This window comes from Oryctolagus cuniculus, chromosome 18, assembly GCF_964237555.1.
Source record: "Oryctolagus cuniculus chromosome 18, mOryCun1.1, whole genome shotgun sequence".
Taxonomy (NCBI): domain Eukaryota; kingdom Metazoa; phylum Chordata; class Mammalia; order Lagomorpha; family Leporidae; genus Oryctolagus; species Oryctolagus cuniculus.
In genome coordinates this window covers 18,911,955-18,931,302 of record NC_091449.1, presented here as the reverse complement: position 1 = coordinate 18,931,302, position 19,348 = coordinate 18,911,955, and the positions used below count along the sequence as shown (strand labels likewise).

The window sequence follows — 19,348 nt, the reverse complement described above, 5'->3', positions numbered from 1 at the left end:
ATTCCAGCCTTTATTTTCCTTTTCGATGATTCTCGTTTAGTAAATCCTCTGCATGGCTGTTTTCCTGAGTATCTGTGTCTCCCACCGAGCGTGGGTCGAGGAGGGCAGGGGATCTTGTCTGCCTTGCACCCTGCGGTGCCTCTGAGTGCCCAGAGCACTGCCAATTCTCCAAATAGGACTCGCGGGAGCACCCACTCTGCCCCATCGTGGCCCGGGCCTCTGCCCTCAGGAGTTTACTTCTGTGATATTGTGATAAAGCATCAACCAAAATCCCAAAAAAACCAAGTCATGGCTGGGTGTGGTGTGGCGGCTTTTGCCAGAATCAGGGAAGGCCTCTTCCACCAGGCAGTCGATATTTGATCCGAGGCCAGAAGGGAAAGGAGCCTTTGCCAGCTGCATGGAGAGCCAAGGTGGGGGTGGGGTGGGGGGAGTATTTCTGCAGCAGCAACAGCAAGTGCAAAGGCCCTGAGGTGGGAGGGAGAGTCTGAGAGAGCAGGTGGGGGTTGAGGGGAGGCAGCAGGGTGTTTAGAGAGGAGACCAGGGCCAGACCTGCAGATCTGGGAGTCACATCTTTGGGCTGATGTCATGACATCATCCAAGTAATTCTTTGCCTTGCTATCTTCTATTTGCAAAAGGGCCCGGAGGTAAGCCACAGCTCAGCAGTGGACAAGCCAGGACTGAAATCCGGCCTGAGTCGCTGCTTTGAAGGCCTCTCTCCTCCGTTTCTCTAATGGCTCCAATGCACCAGCCCGGACTTCTGGATGGAATGGGGGGCTCAGGAGAGTGAGAGACCTCCCCTCCCCCAATCTGGTTCTGCCTTCCCTGAACCCAGCTGGCATGAGCCGCACCAGGGCGGAACACATATGCAGTGACCACAGCTTAAGCCACTTCCACAGTGACCCACTAGAATCTGCAGCCACCCCTCCACCGAGCCCCATGCTGCCCCTATCAGAAAACCCACCACTCACCATAATAAAATGGGTCAGGTTCCTCGGGAGCTGGGCAAAAGGAGGCAGAGAAAGAGAGGGAAGAACTATTTCAACACTGGGTTTCTCCATGTGTTTGAGGATTGTGACAATCAGATAAAGGCAACCCTTGCCCTGGTGGCAGGACACAAGGCCTGAAGAATGGGGCACAGAGTGGCTTCTGCCCATTGGTACCGTCCCCTGTGCGGTGCACAATCTATCCAGCCGTCCAGGGCATGCCCGATCCTAGACCACCATGGAGGCCTGACACAAGCTATGGGCTCATTCCTAAAACACACACACACACACGCACACACACCGACTTTCATGTGATGTCAGGGGTTAACAGATCCCAGTCCCACTGGTGGCCACTGATACTGGCTTCCCCTGAACACTCCCCAAAACTTGTAAGTCATCTGAGAGATCCCAATGACAGGCACTGCAGCTATTGTCCTTGTCCACTCACTCCTGCCTCCAACTCCAGTACAGGGGAGCTGGGCTGACTCATGGCCTGTGTTAGTGATTTCTAGGACACCAGTGATTTCAAAAGATCAAACCTTGATTTTTGCAATAGTATTCCCAGTGCGTTTGTCTGAGTGTAGCTCCAGCCAGAGCTCACCAGGTTTCAGAAACGTTAACAGGTGGATACGATGCGTGTCTATGGGTCTACCTGTCCCCGTCTCCCACCTCCCTGGCACATACCCCTTCCCATGCAAGAAGTGCACCTGTTGCCTCTTGAATTCTTCTGCCCGTTCTGTTGCATTTGGCCTTGTCCGGCCTTGTCAAGGCAGAATTCTGCAGGTGTGTGCCACCAGGCAAGGGGAGCCAGGGCGATGCCAGGTGGTCACACTCATTTTTCCCTCCACCTTCCAGGCTCTGGGAGGGCCGGCTCCCTTGAAGTTCAGTGGGACCATGTGACTAATTCGGGCCAATGGCCATTTCCAGGCCAGAGCACTTAGGTGCTCCTGCAAGGGCATTCCTTCACCTCTGGCCTGGTGACCTGAATATTCTAGAGGGAGGTGGCACTAGGATTTTTAGTGAGACCCCCAGTCTACCTGTGATGGACACATAGCATCAGAGAGGAACGCCTCCTGCGTGTCCCCGCCCCCGCGTGCCCCAGCCTACCTGCCCCATACAGGTGCCTGGTCTGATCCACACCAGGTGGAACTCTGCCCTTCCCCTGTCTCCAGGCTCCAAACAGGAAGTCCTGGGCTGATGCTAAATGGTCTTTGACACCTCCCAGCCCTGTGATGCTCCTCTTTTACCCCAGGGAACTTGAGCTCAGAGCCTGCAGCGAGTATGCTGAGATAGACTTTTGTGACGTAATTGGATGTTGTCATTCATTCGTTTCTCTTCTTGCTTGCTTGTCCATCTAACCAGCAGTGGAGAGCTCTGACTCCACTCCAGCCTTGCTTATGAGCACTTTATAGATACTAACACATTAATCCCGGCAGCAGCTCTCTGATGGAGGTGCTATCTTCATCCTTCTTTCACAAAAGGGGGACATTGGACCAGGAAAAATAAAGTCGCCAGCTTAACTTTGTTTCTGTGCTTGTTTTCAGTTTAATGACCCACCTTGGATTTTCCCTTTGTACTGGTGGAGCTAATGATGTTTGTAAAAAGCTAATCCTTGCAAGAAAAAAAACATGAAGTCGATAGCAATGTGGGGGGGGGGGCACTTGAATGAGGCAAGAACCAGAAAGCTGATGGTGGCAGACACTGTTTTAGGGTCACCCGTGCTCTGTCTCAGCACCCCTGCCCGACTCAGCTCTGCTGCTAACCCTGACATGTATGAAAGGCCAAAGAAGTTCCCTGGAATGTATGAGTGGATGAAAGCGAGGCCCTCCTGTGCTGTGGGAGGTGGATTCTCTATCAAAGGTGGACTATCTTGCTTTGATCTCCGGATTTTCCACCCCTCTCTTCTTCCTCAAAAGTTCTCAGGAATCCACTGGGTGAGCGCCTGTTCCAGAATCCTCCCTGGGTGCTGGGCGCTCCTTGCAGGAGAAAAATCCTCTTCTGGTCCTGGCTACCCCAGCAATCTGGGTCTTCAGGGCGTGGCTGGGCTATGGGTGGAGCCAGGAGGCAGAGAAGGAATGTGCACTACTCCTGGCCAGTTGCCAAGGAGAGATCAGGAAGGAGGTGGTTGCTATGGCAACTGGAGCATCTTGAGAGGTGATGGGTCCAGGCACCCCGGGCTGGGTGGGGTCCTGTGTGAGGCTTGGGGGTTTTCTTTCTAACTCTGGGCTCAATCTTGATTTCCTCTCCTTTGGCACCTCTCACTGTTAGCCCTGCAGGGCTGGCTGCTGGCCAAGTTCAGGGACCCTTTCAGGGACAGGGACAGGGACAACAGGGACCCAGGCCCAGTGGTGCTCACGCATCCCCATTCGCCTGGCCCCCGATTCCTCCTCCTGTTCTCCGGCAGGGTGCAGAGAGACGCATCTCCCTCCCCCTCTTCCCAACAATTCATTAATTAGTTGCCTTAAGTGGCTCACAGCGCACAACACGGTTCTCCTTCACCGGGATTTCCCGAGACCTGCGGTCCCCTCTCACGCTGCCACTGGGAAGGCAGGGCACTGAGGCATCTGTCCTGCCCCTGCCAGTCTACTGCCATCGATCCTGCTAACCACCACCTCTGCGAAAAGAAGCCCTGGGCTCCCGCCAGACCTGCTGGCTCAGCCCTGCCCCCTCTCCCCAGAGTGGCCTCCAGCCTCTGCAGCCCCCCTCCCCCCGCCCTGCTTCGGATTCTGCAGATACGGCTCAGTGCAGCAAGCCCCTGCCTGCTGGGAAAACGGGGAGGGAGGGGGAGGGAGAGGTGGATCGGGGTTCCCTTCCCCTCCAGGGGCTCCTCAGCATCCCTGGCCCTGCCCCCCCCCCCAGCATTCTGTCCACTGCTCCTCTGCAGAAGCAGGCTCAGCGAAGGGGGCTACCGGGGGTCCATGGTGGGGGAGGCGGTTTAAGCAGGTGCATCACTGGGTAAACGGGTGCAAGATGTCAGTCACAGAGCAGCCGGATGGGGCCAGGAGGGCCATCTGTGCATACCCAGTTCACCTCTGGGGACACTGGCGTGGAACCTGGGAGGGAGGGTCCCGCCACCCCCTTCCCACCATGGAGGCTCACTGCAGTGATTCGGGCCCCACCCCAGGCTGCCCTCCCCCCTCCCTTCCTATCTCCAGCCCCCCACTCCCAAGCCAGGGTCTCCCTATCTCTGGTTTTCTCTTTCTGTGCATCTCCCTCGGCTGCTGGCTGCCTCTCGCCTGTCTTTCTGGGTCTCTTCCTTGCTCGCTTTCTTTTTCAGGCTTAGTGTCTCTCTCTTCAGTTCACCCCGTTTCCCTGTGAACCTGTCTGCTAGCGATTTCAGGAAACACCCACCGCAGGCGACAGCGATGCTGGAAACACGAGCGATCTAGAACCCTGCCCCTTGCCCAGCTCGAGGATCCGGAAATCTCCCCAAACCTCTCTGGCCGCTACCCACCCGCTCCCACCCTAAAGCCCATCTCCTCCGTCTGCCACCACGGGCACTGGACCAGCCACCCGGTTGCCATAGCAACCTGTCCGCGCATCCTTTCTCCCGGGACTGCCACTCTCTAACCACGGGTCCTGCACAGGGATGCCACCACCGCCCGGGAGAGGGTGTCCAGGGGTGAGCCACGGGGCAGGGGTGCTCCGCTCAGGGGAGGGACAGACATCCTCTCCCCACTCCCCTCCTTATCCATTACGGGAATCTTCCAACCCCCTCTCTCTCCTAAGGTATCAGATCCCGAAGCCCCCCACCCCCAACCCTGCTTTGCGCCTCCTTGTCTAGGCACGGCTCACCGTTTGTGGGGGTCTGGGTCGGGGTCGCCATGCTGGGCCGGAGCAGGGGGGCTGCTGGATACTGCTGAGGCGGTGACGGCGCGGCTGCAGCAGCTGGAAGCAGGACAGACTGATGGGGACAGATGGGGGGAGCCCTGGTGTTGGGGGGGGCTGTAGCCAATGGGGGCCCGGGGAACCCGCCCCCGTCCTGGCCACCCCCGCCCCCGCTCCCGCCCACTGCCGACGTCCCCGCCCCTTCCCCAAGGGTGGGGGCGCCCCCTGCCGGGGCCAAGGGGGCGCCCAGGTTTTTCGCAGAGGGACCGACAGATCAACAAAGCGCTTACGAGAGAGGGAGAGAGAAGCACGTTTTATTGCAAGTCTGGGCGGTACCAGGGATGGGGGTGGGGGGTAGGGGTGATGGGCAGGGCTGGGGAGGGGGCAACCGAGGTGATGGTAGGCGCGCAGGTGGTGGGTGCAAGGTGTCAGGTGCCAGGGGGAACCTGTGGGAGGGAACAGGGTCAGAGGCGCGGAGGGACCCCAGCCCCAGCCGACGACGCTCCCACGCCGGTCTCCCTCCCCCAGCGCACTCAGGGCTGCAGGACCTGGCTTCGTTCCGCGGCGCCAGGTGTCTTTACCGCCTGCGAGTGGACAGACCTGAGGGCACACGGAGAGTTCTGGCGTCAGGAGGGGCCCGCGGCGGCTGCGGGCTACTCCCCGCAACCCCGTTTCAGATCAAGCCCCTCCCCCCGGGCGCCCGGCAAGCGCCGGGGAAGGGATTCCGGGTCCAGCCCTCAGCCCTAGGCTTCCGCGCCCGTCCCCGGACTCACGGCGGATGGAGCTGCGGAAAGTCCCCTCCTCTTCGTCGGGCTCCCCGGTCCTGGAAGGGAGAGGCGCAGGGAGTTGGGGGTGGAGAGGCAACTGCTTCCAGGAAAGCCCCGCGGAACCCCGTTTCCCAAGCCGGTATCGGGAGGCCCAGGGCGCGCGAGGAGCAGCCTCCCGGCCCGGGCAGGAGAGCGGGTGACAGGAGCGGCGAGTCCCTCCGCAGGGACTCGAGTCGTAGACCCAGGACCCCCACCCACTCTCCCGGCATGATCTCGGGCAGGTGCCTCCATCTCCCCGCGTGGCGGCCTGCCTAGTGCGGGCGGTGTGAGGCATCAGTAAGACCGCATGCAATGCAGCGGGGTCTCGCACGTGGCGCGCGCCCCGGCAGCTCTGGCTCCCGCCGTAAGAACACCTGTGAGCGCGCGCAGGTGTCGCTTTCCTTCGCGCTGTGTCAAAGCGCTCTGAACAGGACTCGGGGCTAAACCAGGCCGCCGAGCGACCCCGCGTGGCCCCCTGCCGCTGCGTGTCCTCGCCGGGGTGACCTCCCAGGCGGGCGCCGCTGCCACCGCGCGCCACCCCGGGCCGGGGGCTTGGCACACAGCAGGTGCGTCACGCACGTTCGCCGAAGGATTCTGGCCGCGGGGCTGCGGACTGCCGGCCTCACCCCACGCCCCTCTCTAAGGCTCTCACCTCTGCTGCTGGTTGAACTTGCACCGGCATCGCTTGCCTGTGGGGACGGGAAGGGGCAGACTGAGCGCCCCTATAGGCGGGCACCCACGGGCCCTGGCTCCCGCTCGCCCTCGTCTGGGTCCGCGAGGCGCCGCCACAGACGCGGCTGAAGGCGGGGCCGGGCAGGGGCCGGACTGGAAGCGGGGAGGGGGCGGGGTGGTGAGGGGCAGGACGCGGAGGCGGGAGGGGTGGGGCTGGAGGCGGGACTGGAGTCTGGACGGGACGCGGGGGAGAGGGGAACAGGGCGAGGTGTTGGTGGGGGGTCGTGGGATGGGGAGGGCGGCTGGGACATGGGCGGGGCTAGGAAGGCCGGACCTGGGCAGGACGGGAGCAGGAGGCGGGGCGATGCTGGGCTGGAGGCGGGACAGGGGCAGGACGCGGGATGGGGAGGGGCGGGCAGAGCGAGGGCAGGGGGCGGGACCTAACTAGGGCGGGGCAGGAGGAGGGGCAGAACTGGTGTCCGGAAGAGGGGGCCGAGGCAGGCGAGGCACGGGGTGGGTGGTCGTAGGGCGGGTAGGGCTGGAGTCAGGACGCGGAGGTGGGGGTGGGACAGGGCGAGGCGGGGGTGGGGGTGGCTGGGACACAGGCTGGGCAGGGGGCGCGACCGGGCGGGCTCTCACTGAGGATGATGAGGATGCCCAGGATGAAGAGGATCCCGGCGATGATGAGGCCTCCGATCCGCAGGGACTGGTAGTCTGTGGGTGGCGGGGAGGAAAGAGGTGGCAGGAGAAGGGGAGAAAGATCCCTGGGCGGGGGGGGGGGGAGCACGCAGGAGAAGGTGTACGGGAACGGGAGCGGCCTTGGAAGCAGCTGACCATGAGCCCCGAGATGCTGAGAGGGAGAGACCCCCAGCAGGAGAGAGCGAGGACAGGGGTGCGGGCGGCATGAGACTAGACGGGCAAGTCCAGTCCCTCCCCTCCACTCCCCCGACAGAGGGACCCTGCTCACCGTAGGTGAATGGATCCTGCTCCTGCGGCGCTTCTGGAAAGAGAGGCATCGGGGTCGCGTCTCAGAGAGGGCGACCCTCTGAAGACCCTATGGGGCTCCACCTTCCTGGGTGGGCCGCCCACCTTCTCTGGGTCCCAGCACTCTGACTCGTGGCAGGTGCCTCTGCCAGCATCCCTCCCCCTACCTTGGCCTCCCCTCGCCTGCAGCTCAGCCTCATGTGGGGGTCCTCAGTTTAGCACCCCAGCTTATACCCCAGCTCGAGGTTGGGGGTCTCCGATGTGGTTCTCATGGGGTTTCTCCTCCCCGTGCCGCCCCGCGACTCACCTGCATTGGCCATGGCGAGGAGACCCATGCAGACAAGCAAGGTGTGATGGAGATAGGCCATGTCCTGTGGGGACAGCGTGCTCAGCAAGGGTGTGCCTCCGCCCACCCGCGCAGACTGCTGGGGCCTGGGCCCGAGGGGTTAAGTCCGAGACAGGCCAGGGACTTAACACAAAGTCACCCAGCTTAGTTGCCTGAGGAACAAGGGCAGCCCCAGGACGTCACCGGACAACCAACCAAGTGGGGGTCAGCCCAGCCAGGGCCGGGGTGGGGGAGATGCCGCCCACACGGCTCTCCCATGGGCCTCCACATCCCCGCAGCAGGTCCCAGATGCCAAGCACCCACACCAGGACAGAGACGGGCACCCATCGTGAGCCCATGGGACACGCCCAGGTCCCACCTGCCCTGCAAACCTCACCGTGTCCGCACCAAGTCCCGGCTCCCCCTTCCCTCAGCCGCCCGCCCGCTCTGGGCCTGACCCTGTGTATAAATATGTCCCACTTCACGCTAGAGGAATTCGCCTCACACAAGCCACCATGGCAACAGCCCGGCTTCCCCCACTCGGGGGTCATGCACAAGCTGCCACTGCGCCACAGGCCGCCCCAGTGGCAAAGGCCACCCTGCTCCTCTTCTGGAAGCAATGAGTCAGGGGAATGACGTCCCCCCCCCCCCGCCTCTGTGTGACATCTTTCTTAACCGGACAATGGCCGGCCAGTGACTTGAGGCCCAGGTTAGTAGGCCTGGGGAGAGAGAGAAGCCGATGTCAGGAGCTGGGACACACACACACACACACACACGCACACACACACATACACGCACGCGCACCCATGGTGGGTGGGGCCGGAAGGGGGTGCAGACAACACCCTTTCCCCACACTGGGTGGAGGGACGCCGAAAGCACAGCCCGCCAGCCATACAGCACCCCCCTTCCAGGGCTCGGGTGCCCCCCATCAGGGACAAACAGACCTCCACGTGTGTGCGTCCTGACCTCACACCCAGCCTGGGAAGGGAGGAGCTGCACCCACACTCCCAGCCCTGCCGAACCCCAGCGTCCTCACCACCACTCTCCTCCCTCCTGGGTCAGGCCTGCCTGGGAAGCCACCGGCTGGCCACTCCTGCTCCCAAAATAGGCAGGCTGGCCCCGCGAGGGGGGAGGCCTGCAGCGGAGGGGTGGGCACGCTCACCCCAGTCAGGCTGTCCCCCGCTGAGCGAGGCCCCCACACTGTCCGGCTGTGCCCTGGGGGCTGAGCACTTCGGACCCCCTGGCCCAGAGCTGGACGCACCGCCCCCGCGGGCTCCCCTCCCGGCCCCACCCCACCCAGGCCCTCCCCAACCAGCAGCTGTAACTGGAGCCCAGGCTGGAGGGGGGCCAGGGGCCGGCCCCCAGCCCAGACCGCCCTGTCCCGCTAGGTTAACTCTCTCAGCTCAGACGCAGCGGGCGTGCAGAGGACAACGGCGTGGCGCACCAGGGCACGCACACGCCTGCTGACGGAGCGGCTGAGCTAGGGCTGGAGGGCAGAAGCCAGAGGTTTTCCGCACCACTCCCTGCAAATGGGGCTAGGCAGAGGCCTCAGGTCAGTAAGCCCTAGGACTCGCTGACCCTGACCCCAATGCCCTGTGGGGGCGGGGACTTCAGAAGTGTGTATGTGACCTCTGCAGCTGCCTGTGAGGTCCCCCAGGGGTGTACAGCACACACACACACACACACACACAGCTGCCACACAGAAACCTAGACATGTGGACGTGAAAAACTGGCCAGTCCACGTGTGGACATCCACACCCACAGAGGCAGACAACACACAGCCGGCAGGCACCCCTCCCGCCGGTCACACAGTCATATTTGCGTCACGTACCCTGAGACACACAGACAGAGCAGTCACACAGATGCCGGGAAGACGCACCTGCACGTGGCCACACAGACGTCAGTCCACGCACACCGCACGGCGGCTCGTTCAAAGCCGTGGCCGCGCAGCCAGCTCCCTTACACAATCCCGAGAAGCAAAGGCCAACAGACTCGTGTGTACGTCCCTGATGCACAAGTCGGAACTGTCTAGGACACGGCCACGCCACCAGCCACTCCCACACTCCCACTCCCACCACGGAGCAGACACACTGGTGTCCACAAGGAGGTGCATGGCGGGCCCCTCCATCACACCCGTCACAGGCCGACACTCGGCTTCACCTGCTCCAAAAACATGGCCGTGGCGAACTTCCCTTCCCCTGAGCTCCTACGTCCTCCTCGATGGGGGGACACTGCTCCTGGTGTCCCCAAGAGCAGGCCATGGTGACAGAGACCTGGAATCAGGGCTGGGCACTGCACTCCCGGTTGTGTGACCTGGGGCAGCCCTCAGTTTCTGGTGCTATAGAATGGAGGAATCACACTCCTAACACCCAACTGGGCAGAGAGGCCTCTGAACTTGACGTTGTCTTATTATCACCTCCATTTCAGAGAAAGAGGAGGTTTAGCCAAGACCTCTCCTGAGGTTCTCCTGGGGGTTAAGGACAGAAACATCTCCACCTTCCAACGCCCCAGCCCAGACATCCCCACGCTCAGACACCCCAGGAGCACCTGGGCATGCGCACACCCAGGCACAGCATAGCCCTCTCTCTCTTACACACACACACACACACACACACACACACACACACACACGGCTTTGGAAGGCTCCCTCCCGCCATCTGTCTGTGCCTTTGCCCCAGGTCACCGGCAGCCCCTGGTTAATGATAACCCTGATGTTGATACAGGACTGGGCTGGGGGCACCCAGCCAGCCCCTGGCCAATCCCGCTGCTTTGTCTCAGAGAGCCGGCTCCAGAGCGCTGACTGCCCAAGAGTGCCGTGGCTCAGCACTTTCCAGCCGTGTGAGTGAGGCCGGACAGGTGATTGACCTCCCTGTGACTCAGTGTCTCTTTCTGTAACCAGGAGAGAAGATCGGAATTCACCGCAGAGGGAGGTCGGGAGGAGTATGTACATCATCTGTGTAGGAGCTGGCGCTGCCGCCTGTGACACGGGCATCCCATATGAGCGCCTGTTCTTGTCCCATCTGCTCTGGGTTCTGTCCAGCTAATGCACCCAGGAAGGCAGTAGAAGATGGCCCAGGTGTTTGGGCCCCTGCACCCACGTGGGAGACCTGAATGAAGCTCCAGGCTCCTGGCTTCAACCTGGTCCAGCCCAAGCCTCTTTGAGCATTTGGGGAGTGAACCAGGGGATGCAAGCTCGCTCGCTCTTGCTCTCGCTCTCTCTGTAACTTTTGCCTTTCAAATAAATAAATAAATTTTTAAAAAATCCATGTAAAGCAATGAGAATGAAGCCTGGCACACAGGAGGTGATTAAAACAATCAGCTGGTGCCGTTGTCACTGTCATCTTTCTCAGGGGAACTGGAGTGAGCCCCCTGCTGGCCTGGGACACCTGCGCTCCCCTCTGGCCCACAGCTTGCACTTGCAAGGATACTATCAAGATGCTTCTCTCACCCGCCTCGCAGAACCAAGGGCCTTGCTTGAATCACAGACTGTTAGGGTACAGGACTGGCACCTGGATGCAGAGTTTCTTCCGTGTTCCCACTGAGCTGTGTCCACAACTGGGCATTGGGTGCCTTGACTGTGCCCATTTCACAGATGGGAAAACTGAGGACCATGGTAGCCAAACAACTTGCCTAAGCCAGACAGGCCTGAGTCAGGCGCTCAGCCCACTTGCCACATTTCAGCCGCTGCTGTTTAACCCTCTGTCCCCCAGCAAGTCCCCAGGGTTGTGCACCAGTGGCGAGAGAGGCCATGTGTGTTCGAAGTCCTGGAAGCAAGTCTCCCATGCCCAAGCTATGGGGTGGGACTGCCCGGTGGTTAGGGTTAGAACTGAGCAGCACCACGAAACCAACCATTCACCTGTCTGTGCCTCAGTCTTGCCATCTGTAAAGTGGGCGTAGTAACACCGCCTGCCTCACAGCACAGGCAGTCACACGGTTAATCCTGGTATCACTACCATTTCAGGTTGGGGGAAAAGTGCCACAGAGAATCCACCCACGTCGCTAAAAGCTTTAGCCCAAATGACAACAGTTAGCCACATACCCCTGGACTCTGGTCTCCTAGACAAGGCTGGCACCGTTCTCAAGATTTCCTTGGGTGGTGGAGACACAAGGGGTTAATTCCCCAGGGAGAGGAGGGAGGTCCGGGGTGTGGGGCAGGCAGTGGACCTGCCGAGTGTGGCCACTAGAGGGAGCAGCTGGGCCCGAGTCAGTCCCTTAGCCTCAGCGGCAGCGCCCACCACACCCTCCTGGAACCAGGGGAGGGGGCTGGCTCGCAAGTGACCAGGACCCCCGGGGCCCCTCTTCGCACCCCCTCCCATCTGCCGAGCCATCCGGTCCCCACCCGGGTGACATCCTCCTTATTACACTCACTCCCTGAATGGGGCTGACTGGGGGCTCTGGGGAGGGGGCTGGCTGGGCGTGGCCAGGACAGCTCCAGCCCGTGGCGGCCCCGCCCCCTCCCAAGGGGCCACCCAGTCCCTTCCCCAGAGCTGCTCTTCCTATGGCCTCTGACCCCCTCCTCCTTCCTACTCAGCCTTGCCAGGCGCTCCCGGGGCCCAGGGAGTCCCTTTCCCAAACCCTCGGGGAGAAGGGGCCTGGGAGGGGGCAAAGAGGAGGGCAGGAGAGGGGAAACAGAAACATCAGCCGGGAGCCGCTCAGAGGCCGGCAGACAGAGACCCGCAGGGAGTGAAAGACAGGACAGAGCCAGAGAGAGAGAGACAGAGAGACAAAGGCAGGCAGAGAGCGAGCAAGGGAGCGAGGGAGCTAGAGAGTGGGTAGCGACCAACTCAGAATTGGAGACACTGGGAGAGAGGCAGGGAAATACACAGACTAGGACCGGGAGGAAGGCAGGCTGCAAGAGAGGCCGAGGCTGAGGGCCAGGGCCAGGGCCAGGGCGGGGAGGGCAGGCGGACTGCACGGGCGCCTGGCGCAGGAGATGTAGTGGCCGGGGCTGGGTGGGACAGGGGAGCGGGCGCCTCGGCAGGGGGAGGGCCATGGGAGGGGCGGCCCTTCTGCTGCTGCTGCTGGCTGGGGCAGGGGCGGGGGGGCCCTGGAGAGCCCCGAAGGGCAAGTGTCCTCCAAGCTGCTCCTGCTCCAAGGACAGTGCCCTGTGCGAGGGCTCCCCGGAGCTGCCTAGGACCTTCTCTCCCACGCTGCTGTCACTGTGAGTGCCAGGGGCCCCAGGCGCTGGGGCAGGGTGCTGAGGTGCCCAGGATCTGGGGATGTGAGCGGCCGAGGGCACTGAGATGCCCCCAAGGGCACTGCACGGTTCATGGCAGGGAGCGGAGGGATGGCCCTGGGGACCCCAGGGGCGGCCCATCTCCCTGGGTGCAGGGGAGATATCAGCACCCTGGGGCAGGGAGGCCTGCTGGGGGCGTGGAAGGGGCTCGGCCCTCACCCGTCGCTGCCTGTGTCTCCAGGTCGCTCGTCAGGACCAGACTCCCCCAGCTGAAGGCCGGCAGCTTTCTGAAGGTGCCGTCTCTGCACCTGCTGTGAGTGGGGCCCGGCTGGGCCGACCATGAGCTCACACGCTGGGGGGGCAGTCACGCACACGTGGGAGGGGGTGCGCACACATGCATGCATGGTCTGTGCCCACACTCACACCCGCGGGCATGCCTGTGGGGGCTGGGGGTGGGGCCGAGGTTACAGTGTCAGCGGGCGGGTGGCGAGTCTAGAAATTGTCTCTCTTGCTCCCTCGCCAGCCTCTTCACCTCCAACTCTTTCTCCGTGATTGAGGATGACGCATTTGCGGGCCTGTCCCACCTGCAGTATCTGTGAGTGCGGCTGGGGCTGGGAACAGGTGGGCCTGGGGGGGGGGGTGGTGCACTGGGGAGGCGGAGTCTGGACAAGGCTCTTCCTGCAGGAACACTGGGGGCCTGGCTCCTAGGGCGGCGTTGGGGCCACTGACCTGAGTCCCTGTGTCACTTCGGCCTACTCACCTCACCTCTCTCTGCTTCAAAGATCCTGCATAGTTAGAGCCCGTCTCTGTCCCTGCTTGAGTGACAGGGGAACCCAGGGAGGGTACAGGCAAGGGAGCGAGAGGCAGGAAGCGCTGCCCGTCATCAGCCCACAGCTCCGAGTGAGGTGGGGGCAGGGACGGGGTGACAAGCTGGCCTTGGAGCTGGTGACGGCGGCGGTACTCTTGTTGCTGTTGATCACGGGGAAGTGATGGTTTTATTGATGTGAAGGAGTGGGGAGACTGTTGATAAAAATGGCGGCTCAGTGGTGATGGTGGTGTTGGTACTGATGCCGGAGTTGGCCGGATGGTGTTAGTCCTCAGCGCTGTGGGGGTTGGTAACTGTGCCATTGGATTGACGGGGGCGGCGGCTGTGGTGGGCCACTGGTGTGGTATCCATGGCAGTCTTGTTGGCCCTGGGCTGGTGACGGAAGTGGAGATGTGGGTATTTAGGAAAATGGCAGTCAGGGTGCTGGTGGTGAGTGGAGATGTGAGTGTTGCGGATACTGGCGATGCAGGTGGTACCGGCCGGTGTCAGTGCTGGTGCCTGTGCGGAGGTTTATGATCCCAGTGGTGGTGTGGGTGACAAGGTGGCAGTGTTTTTGGTTTGGGTCATGAAGGTATTGGCGGTGGTGCTTGTCAGTGTTGGTCGGTTCGGTGCAGTGAGGAGGCGGGTGGTGGGATGGCAGGGCACGGTGTAGAGGGTGATGGCACACTTATCAGTTCTGGGGTTGGTGATGGGGACAGAGACCTGGGCGATGGTGTAGGTCATAAGGGATGAAGCCTCAGGGATTGGTGGCCGTGGTGACGGTGGTGGCCATGGTGACAGGCTGGCAGGGCCAGAGGGCCAGGTTTTGGGCTCCTGGGACTGGGATCCGGGAATTTGAGGGGGAGTCCTTTGTGAGGAGGCTTCCCTGGGATTGGCTGAGGTTCTGGGGGGAACCCACCATCTTCAGTGGCCTCTGGCTGCGCAGGGGCGTTCCCTGTGGGCCCCCCTCACCCCGCCTTCCTTCTGCAGCTTCATCGAGGACAATGAGATCGGTTCCATCTCTAAGAACGCCCTCCGAGGACTCCGCTCCCTCACACACCTGTGCGTGCCACCGCGCCCCAGCCCGTCACCCAGGACCCAGGGCACCCGACGGGGCTGACGGCTCCCCCTCCCCCTTCCTCCCCCAGAAGCCTGGCCAATAACCACCTAGCGGCCCTCCCCAGATTCCTGTTCCGAGGCCTGGAGACCTTGACTCACGTGTGAGGCTCAGGGGGCTGGCAGGGTGGGGGTGGCAAGTGTGGGGGCGAGGGGGTGAACCTGGTCCGTGGGGCCCCGTCCCGGACCCTTGCTTGGGGAGGGGGTGAGGAGCATGGCCTCCAGGGGGTGGAAGCCGGGTTGCAGCCCCCTCCCTGGCCCTCTTGCCCCAGGGACCTCCGTGGGAACCCGTTCCAGTGTGACTGCCGCATCCTCTGGCTCCTGCAGTGGCTGCCCACCGTGAATGCCAGCGTGGGGACCGGGGCCTGCGCGGGTCCCACTGCCCTGGCCCACATGCAGCTCCGCCACCTCGACCCCAAGACGTTCAAGTGCAGAGCCATAGGTGGGGGCTTTCCTGGCGGGGTGGGGGTGGGGGAGTGGTGGCCCGGGGCTGAGGGTCTGACTCAGCCCTGTTGTCCCTTGGCTCCTGGCTGGGAGACCCCAAGTAGGCAGGCCGCCTTCCTGGGCTTCTGCTTCCAAATTCATAAACTGGGGGCAGTGAACAGTGACGGGGATTTCTTGAGAACCCACACCTGCACGTGGCCTGGCACGGGAGGCCCCTATCAACACTCACTCTCCGTGTTGATGGGAAACACTCCCTTGGAGCCCAGAGCTGTGCTAGGGGCTGTGAGTGCTGGGGCCGCGATGAAGGCAGCTCTGCGTGTTGGCCACACCCCGCCCACGGTTCAGGGGCAGGTGGGCCCACCCCAGAGTACCCCATGCTGGGCAGCGAGACACAGGCAGAGGGGTCAGGGCCAGGCTGGGGCAGCCACAGAAGCAGAGGGGACCCGGAGCCCATGTCAGGGCCACGCAGAGCAGAGAGGTCAGAGAGACCTTGAAGGACTGGGCACGCGAGCTCACCCTGGAGGGGTCTTACACAGATGCATTCAAGCAGTAGTAGTGCTAACTCTTCTTGTGTACCCGTCAGGCCTATTTTCGGGCTGGGTGATTGACAGGACAAGAGGACAGTAACTTCGGGGTTGGTCTGTATGCAGGTATTTAGTAAGCACTCAAGGAGGCCCACTCCCAGCCCTGCGGGGGGTGATGGCCACACTGCAGTGACCAAGGCGGCCCTGAGCCCTGGCCTCATGGGACCTGCAGCTCCAGAGTTTGGGGGAAAAGACATGGAATGAAACACTGCACAGATCGATGTGTGCACCACCCTGTGGCACCTGCAGGAGTAGGAGAGGGGCCAGGGGGTCCTATCTTACATGGGGGACCGGAGCAGGGGCACTAGCTCTGGATTTAGCGAGGTGAAAAACAGACCGAGGGGCACCCCCCAGAGGAGGGAAGAGCACGGGCAAGGCCCTGAGGTGGCAGAGAGTAAGTGGGGAACAGGTGCACAGATGAGGTCGACGGTTGCAGGGCCTCACTTTGGAAGCCACGGAGGGGGGAGGTAGACTTGGTTCTGACGGCTATGGGAAGCCATGGAGGGCTTTGCACATGGGGGCGCCATGATTTGATGGGCATTTTCCACGAGGTGCTTCTTTGGGTGGGCAGCCTTGGTGGTCCAGCTCATGGCTTCCAGCCTGAAGTCAAATGCCCGGCTCCACCTCTGACGAGCCTCAGTTGCCAGAACAGCTAAGCATTGGTCGCAGAGGGGGCTTAGCACAGAAGGAATTAAGGACGACAGGAGGGTCTCTGGTGAGCAGGTTCAGTGGATGGGGGAGGGGGGGCGCTGGACACCAGCCTCCTTCCAGGGCTGTGGTCAGGTCAGCTCGGGGTTCATCCCATGCCAGCCCAGGACAGCGGCTCCCACACCAGCGAGGCAAACCTCACACCCGCCCCTCCCTGTTGCTTTTGAACTTGACCTTGACTTAATCTTGTCGGCACTCAAACTTCCAAGGAGGGCGGGGAGTGGGGACGCCAGGGATAAGGTGACCGCTGGCTGGGCAGCTCCAATCTTGCTGGGAAAGGGGTGGTTTTGTTGGGCAGCCGGGTGCCGGGGTCTCAGCTTTAGCTCAGAGATGGAGACAATAAGAAAAGGATGCACCCTGCAGGAAAGCCATGAAGTTAGCAAGTTATTCGACCTGGATGTGCCAATGCTAGGGAACTACTCGATGATGCACACCACTTAGAAAACAGACAGCCGTGCGAGCAAGGAAAAGACTCCACGGGGTGACTGCTGCGGGTGGCCCTTGCATCAGGGGTGTGGAAACTGGGGCTCAAGAGCAGGAGCTTGGGGTCCCTGGGACTTTGCTTTGACTCTCTCCTGCCACCCCCCAGAGCTGTCCTGGTTCCAGACGGTGCGGGAATCGGCGCTGGGTGTGGAGCCCTTCTCCTACCAGGGCGAGCCCCGCATCATCCTGGCACAGCCCTTTGCCGGCCGCTGCCTGATTCTCGCCTGGGACTACAGCCTGCAGCGCTTCCGGGCCGAGGAGGAGCTGGCAGGTGAGCCCCCTTCCCGTCCTCCCTCCCGCCCTTCCGCGAGGCTGCCCAGCCGGTCTGACCCACTGCTCGCCCCCACCATCGCCTCCCAGCACCCTCGGTGGTATCCTGCAAGCCCCTGGTGCTGGGCGCCCGCCTCTTCGTGCTGGCCGCCCGCCTGTGGGGAGGCTCGCAGCTGTGGGAGCGGCCCAGCCCCGACCTGCGCCTGGCCCTGACCCAGGCACTGGCCCCGCGGAGGCTGCTGCGGCCCAACGACGCTGAGCTCCTGTGGCTGGACGGACAGCCCTGCTTCGTGGTGGCCGACGCCTCCAAGGCAGGCAGCACCACGCTGCTGTGTCGGGATGGGCCCGGCTTTTACCCGCGCCAGAGCCTGCACGCGTGGCACCGGGACACGGATGCTGAGGCCCTGGAGCTGGATGGCCGGCCCCACCTGCTGCTGGCCTCGGCCTCACAGCGGCCAGTGCTCTTCCAATGGTCCGGTGGCCGCTTCGAGAGGCGCACGGACATCCCAGAGGCCGAAGACGTCTACGCCACGCGCCACTTCCAGGCTGGGGGGGATGTGTTCCTGTGCCTGACGCGCTACATCGGGGACTCCATGGTGAGGGCCCCCTCAATGCGGTGGGCTGGGGAGGGCCCGAGGCAGGCACTGCCCCCTGGTGCAGGCTGGTCTTCCACCCCAGGCTCACATGCTGACCTCTGAACTCTGATCCTACCCCAACACTCCCTGCCCCCAGGACTGACGCTGGCCCTGAGATTCTGATCTAATTCCCCAAATTCTGGCTCTGTGACTCAGACCCCCCCCCCCAGTCTTACACTGAACCCCAGTCACATCCATGCCCATGCTGACTCCAGACCCCCAAGGCTGATGCTGGGGTGAAGCCCTGCTCGCCCCCAGCCCCTCTAGAGGCACCTCTCTTCCTGGAGTGGGGTACAGCCAGGGGAGGCTTCCTAGCCTGGAGGGGCCCTGATGGGGAGCCCATGGTGGGGGCAGATGAGGGAGAAGGCTGCTGGGAAGGCCGGGCAGGAGGTGCGGTCAGAGGAGGTGTGAGAAGTGGGAACTGTCACAGGAGAAGTGGGGGTCCCGCTGCTGGCTGATTCTGTGTGGGTGTGGGGTACAGACAAGGGGCAGGTCGCAGCCTGAGCAGCTCCAGCCGAGGGCACGTTCACGCAGACAAGAAGGCTGGGGGGGCTTAGGGAGAGTGTCCGGGGAGACAAGTGGGCCCTAACTGGCTGCCACACCCCCAGGTCATGCGGTGGGACGGCTCCATGTTCCGCCTGCTGCAACAGCTGCCCTCCCGCGGGGCTCACGTCTTCCAGCCCTTGTTCATCGCCGGGGACCAGCTGGCCATCCTGGGCAGCGACTTCGCCTTCAGCCAGGTCTTCCGCCTTGAGCCGGACAAGGGGCTCCTGGAGCCGCTGCAGGAGCTGGGGCCCCCTGCCTTGGTGGCCCCCAGGGCCTTTGCCCAGGTCATCCTGTCCGGCAGACGCTTCCTCTTCGCTGCTTGTTTCAAGGGCCCCACACAGATCTACCAGCACCACGAGATAGATCTCAGTGCCTGAGGCCCGAGGGCCCCTGGACGCGACTGGGGCGCCGGCGTGGGGACGCTCGGGGTTTCTGGAAGCCACGGGCAGCGCTCATCAACCACGGGCCCACCTAGCGGAGGCTGTGGGCGCGCTGGGAGAAATGCAAAGCCCGAGCCTCGGAAGCAACGCCATGTGCTGGCGCCGGTCCCCGCCACGGGTGTCTTGGGGGCCCGGGCTGCGGCACCGCAGTCAAGGCTGGCGGGGAATGTGCAGAGCTCCACGCAGCCCGGAATCCGGGCACCCCTCCCACCCGCACCGCTCCGGCTCCCCAGGCCGGCGCTAAAGAGCGGACTGCGCAACACAGTCCGGCCAATCGCTTTCAGGGAGGAGTGCCCGCCTTCGTGACGTCACAGTTGCTGGGCGGTTTTCCCTGCCGGGTTCGCTCACTCCCTCTGCCGCTTCTGCGCATGTCTGCTGCCGCCTGCAGAGGCTCGGCGTGGCTTCCCTTTTGCGCGTGCGCATCCGGGGGTCGGTGAAGATGGGCTAGGGGAGGTATGGGGGAAGCCGCGGGTACCTTGGCTCGGTGGGCGACCCGGGCAAGGACAGAAAGTGTATGACTCAATAAATGCGCCGCGCACCTGC

At 62.7% G+C, this 19,348-nt stretch overlaps 3 protein-coding genes and 1 long non-coding RNA gene across 16 annotated transcripts in view; 2 read left to right on the top strand and 2 right to left on the bottom strand.

Moving 5' to 3' along the window:
* FXYD7 (FXYD domain containing ion transport regulator 7) overlaps positions 1-4,937 on the bottom strand; it is a 7,574-nt gene extending 2,637 nt beyond the window's left edge. Inside the window, exons 1-2 of one of the 2 annotated variants that reach the window (XM_070062438.1) lie at positions 4,779-4,937; positions 969-998 (exon numbers count right to left, since the gene is read on the bottom strand). In XM_070062438.1, coding sequence (XP_069918539.1) covers positions 969-998; positions 4,779-4,809 — 61 coding nt within the window. In that variant the 5' untranslated portion in view covers positions 4,810-4,937. The remainder of the gene's footprint in view (positions 1-968; positions 999-4,778) is intronic. The other variant, XM_070062437.1, reaches the window with a different exon arrangement.
* Positions 1-10,922, top strand: part of LOC138846488 (uncharacterized) — a 14,735-nt gene extending 3,813 nt beyond the window's left edge. Inside the window, exon 2 of the long non-coding RNA XR_011384007.1 lies at positions 10,498-10,922. This is a non-coding gene — a long non-coding RNA (uncharacterized lncRNA). The remainder of the gene's footprint in view (positions 1-10,497) is intronic.
* FXYD1 (FXYD domain containing ion transport regulator 1) lies at positions 5,110-13,139 on the bottom strand. Of its 11 annotated transcripts, none has more exons than XM_070062434.1 (8): positions 12,994-13,139; positions 7,581-7,644; positions 7,257-7,289; positions 6,929-7,003; positions 6,270-6,306; positions 5,585-5,634; positions 5,360-5,411; positions 5,110-5,257 (listed from the first exon to the last, which is right to left on the bottom strand). In XM_070062434.1, exons 2-7 carry the CDS (start codon positions 7,639-7,641, stop codon positions 5,389-5,391), a joined length of 279 nt encoding a protein of 92 aa, XP_069918535.1. In that variant the 5' UTR covers positions 7,642-7,644; positions 12,994-13,139; the 3' UTR covers positions 5,110-5,257; positions 5,360-5,388. The 11 variants fall into 11 exon arrangements, 10 of the variants coding, with proteins under 10 accessions (XP_069918535.1, XP_069918533.1, XP_069918532.1 ...); XM_070062432.1 differs by lacking the exon at positions 12,994-13,139 and adding an exon at positions 8,761-9,124; XM_070062431.1 differs by lacking the exon at positions 12,994-13,139 and adding an exon at positions 8,635-8,893.
* Positions 12,008-19,348, top strand: LGI4 (leucine rich repeat LGI family member 4). 2 transcript variants are annotated; one of them, XM_002722217.5, is made up of 9 exons: positions 12,012-12,759; positions 13,016-13,087; positions 13,298-13,369; positions 14,570-14,641; positions 14,728-14,799; positions 14,968-15,137; positions 17,021-17,185; positions 17,275-17,780; positions 18,428-19,348. In XM_002722217.5, exons 1-9 carry the CDS (start codon positions 12,590-12,592, stop codon positions 18,740-18,742), a joined length of 1,614 nt encoding a protein of 537 aa, XP_002722263.1. In that variant the 5' UTR covers positions 12,012-12,589; the 3' UTR covers positions 18,743-19,348. The 2 variants fall into 2 exon arrangements, with proteins under 2 accessions (XP_017193675.1, XP_002722263.1); XM_017338186.3 differs by lacking the exon at positions 14,570-14,641 and having other exon boundaries at positions 12,008-12,759.

What these genes read in the sequence shown, in the direction of transcription:
- FXYD1 (XM_070062430.1), bottom strand. Translation starts at nt 8,149, where the DNA reads ATGACCCCCGAGTGGGGGAAGCCGGGCTGTTGCCATGGTGGCTTGTGT. An exon ending in CCTCGCCATGGCCAATGCAG is followed by an intron (nt 7,290 to 7,580) that starts GTGAGTCGCGGG and finishes CTCTCTTTCCAG; the next exon opens with AAGCGCCGCAGGAGCAGGAT. An exon ending in GCAGGATCCATTCACCTACG is followed by an intron (nt 7,004 to 7,256) that starts GTGAGCAGGGTC and finishes CGCCACCCACAG; the next exon opens with ACTACCAGTCCCTGCGGATC.
- LGI4 (XM_002722217.5), top strand. Translation starts at nt 12,590, where the DNA reads ATGGGAGGGGCGGCCCTTCTGCTGCTGCTGCTGGCTGGGGCAGGGGCG. An exon ending in TCTCCCACGCTGCTGTCACT is followed by an intron (nt 12,760 to 13,015) that starts GTGAGTGCCAGG and finishes CTGTGTCTCCAG; the next exon opens with GTCGCTCGTCAGGACCAGAC. An exon ending in GTTCAAGTGCAGAGCCATAG is followed by an intron (nt 15,138 to 17,020) that starts GTGGGGGCTTTC and finishes GCCACCCCCCAG; the next exon opens with AGCTGTCCTGGTTCCAGACG.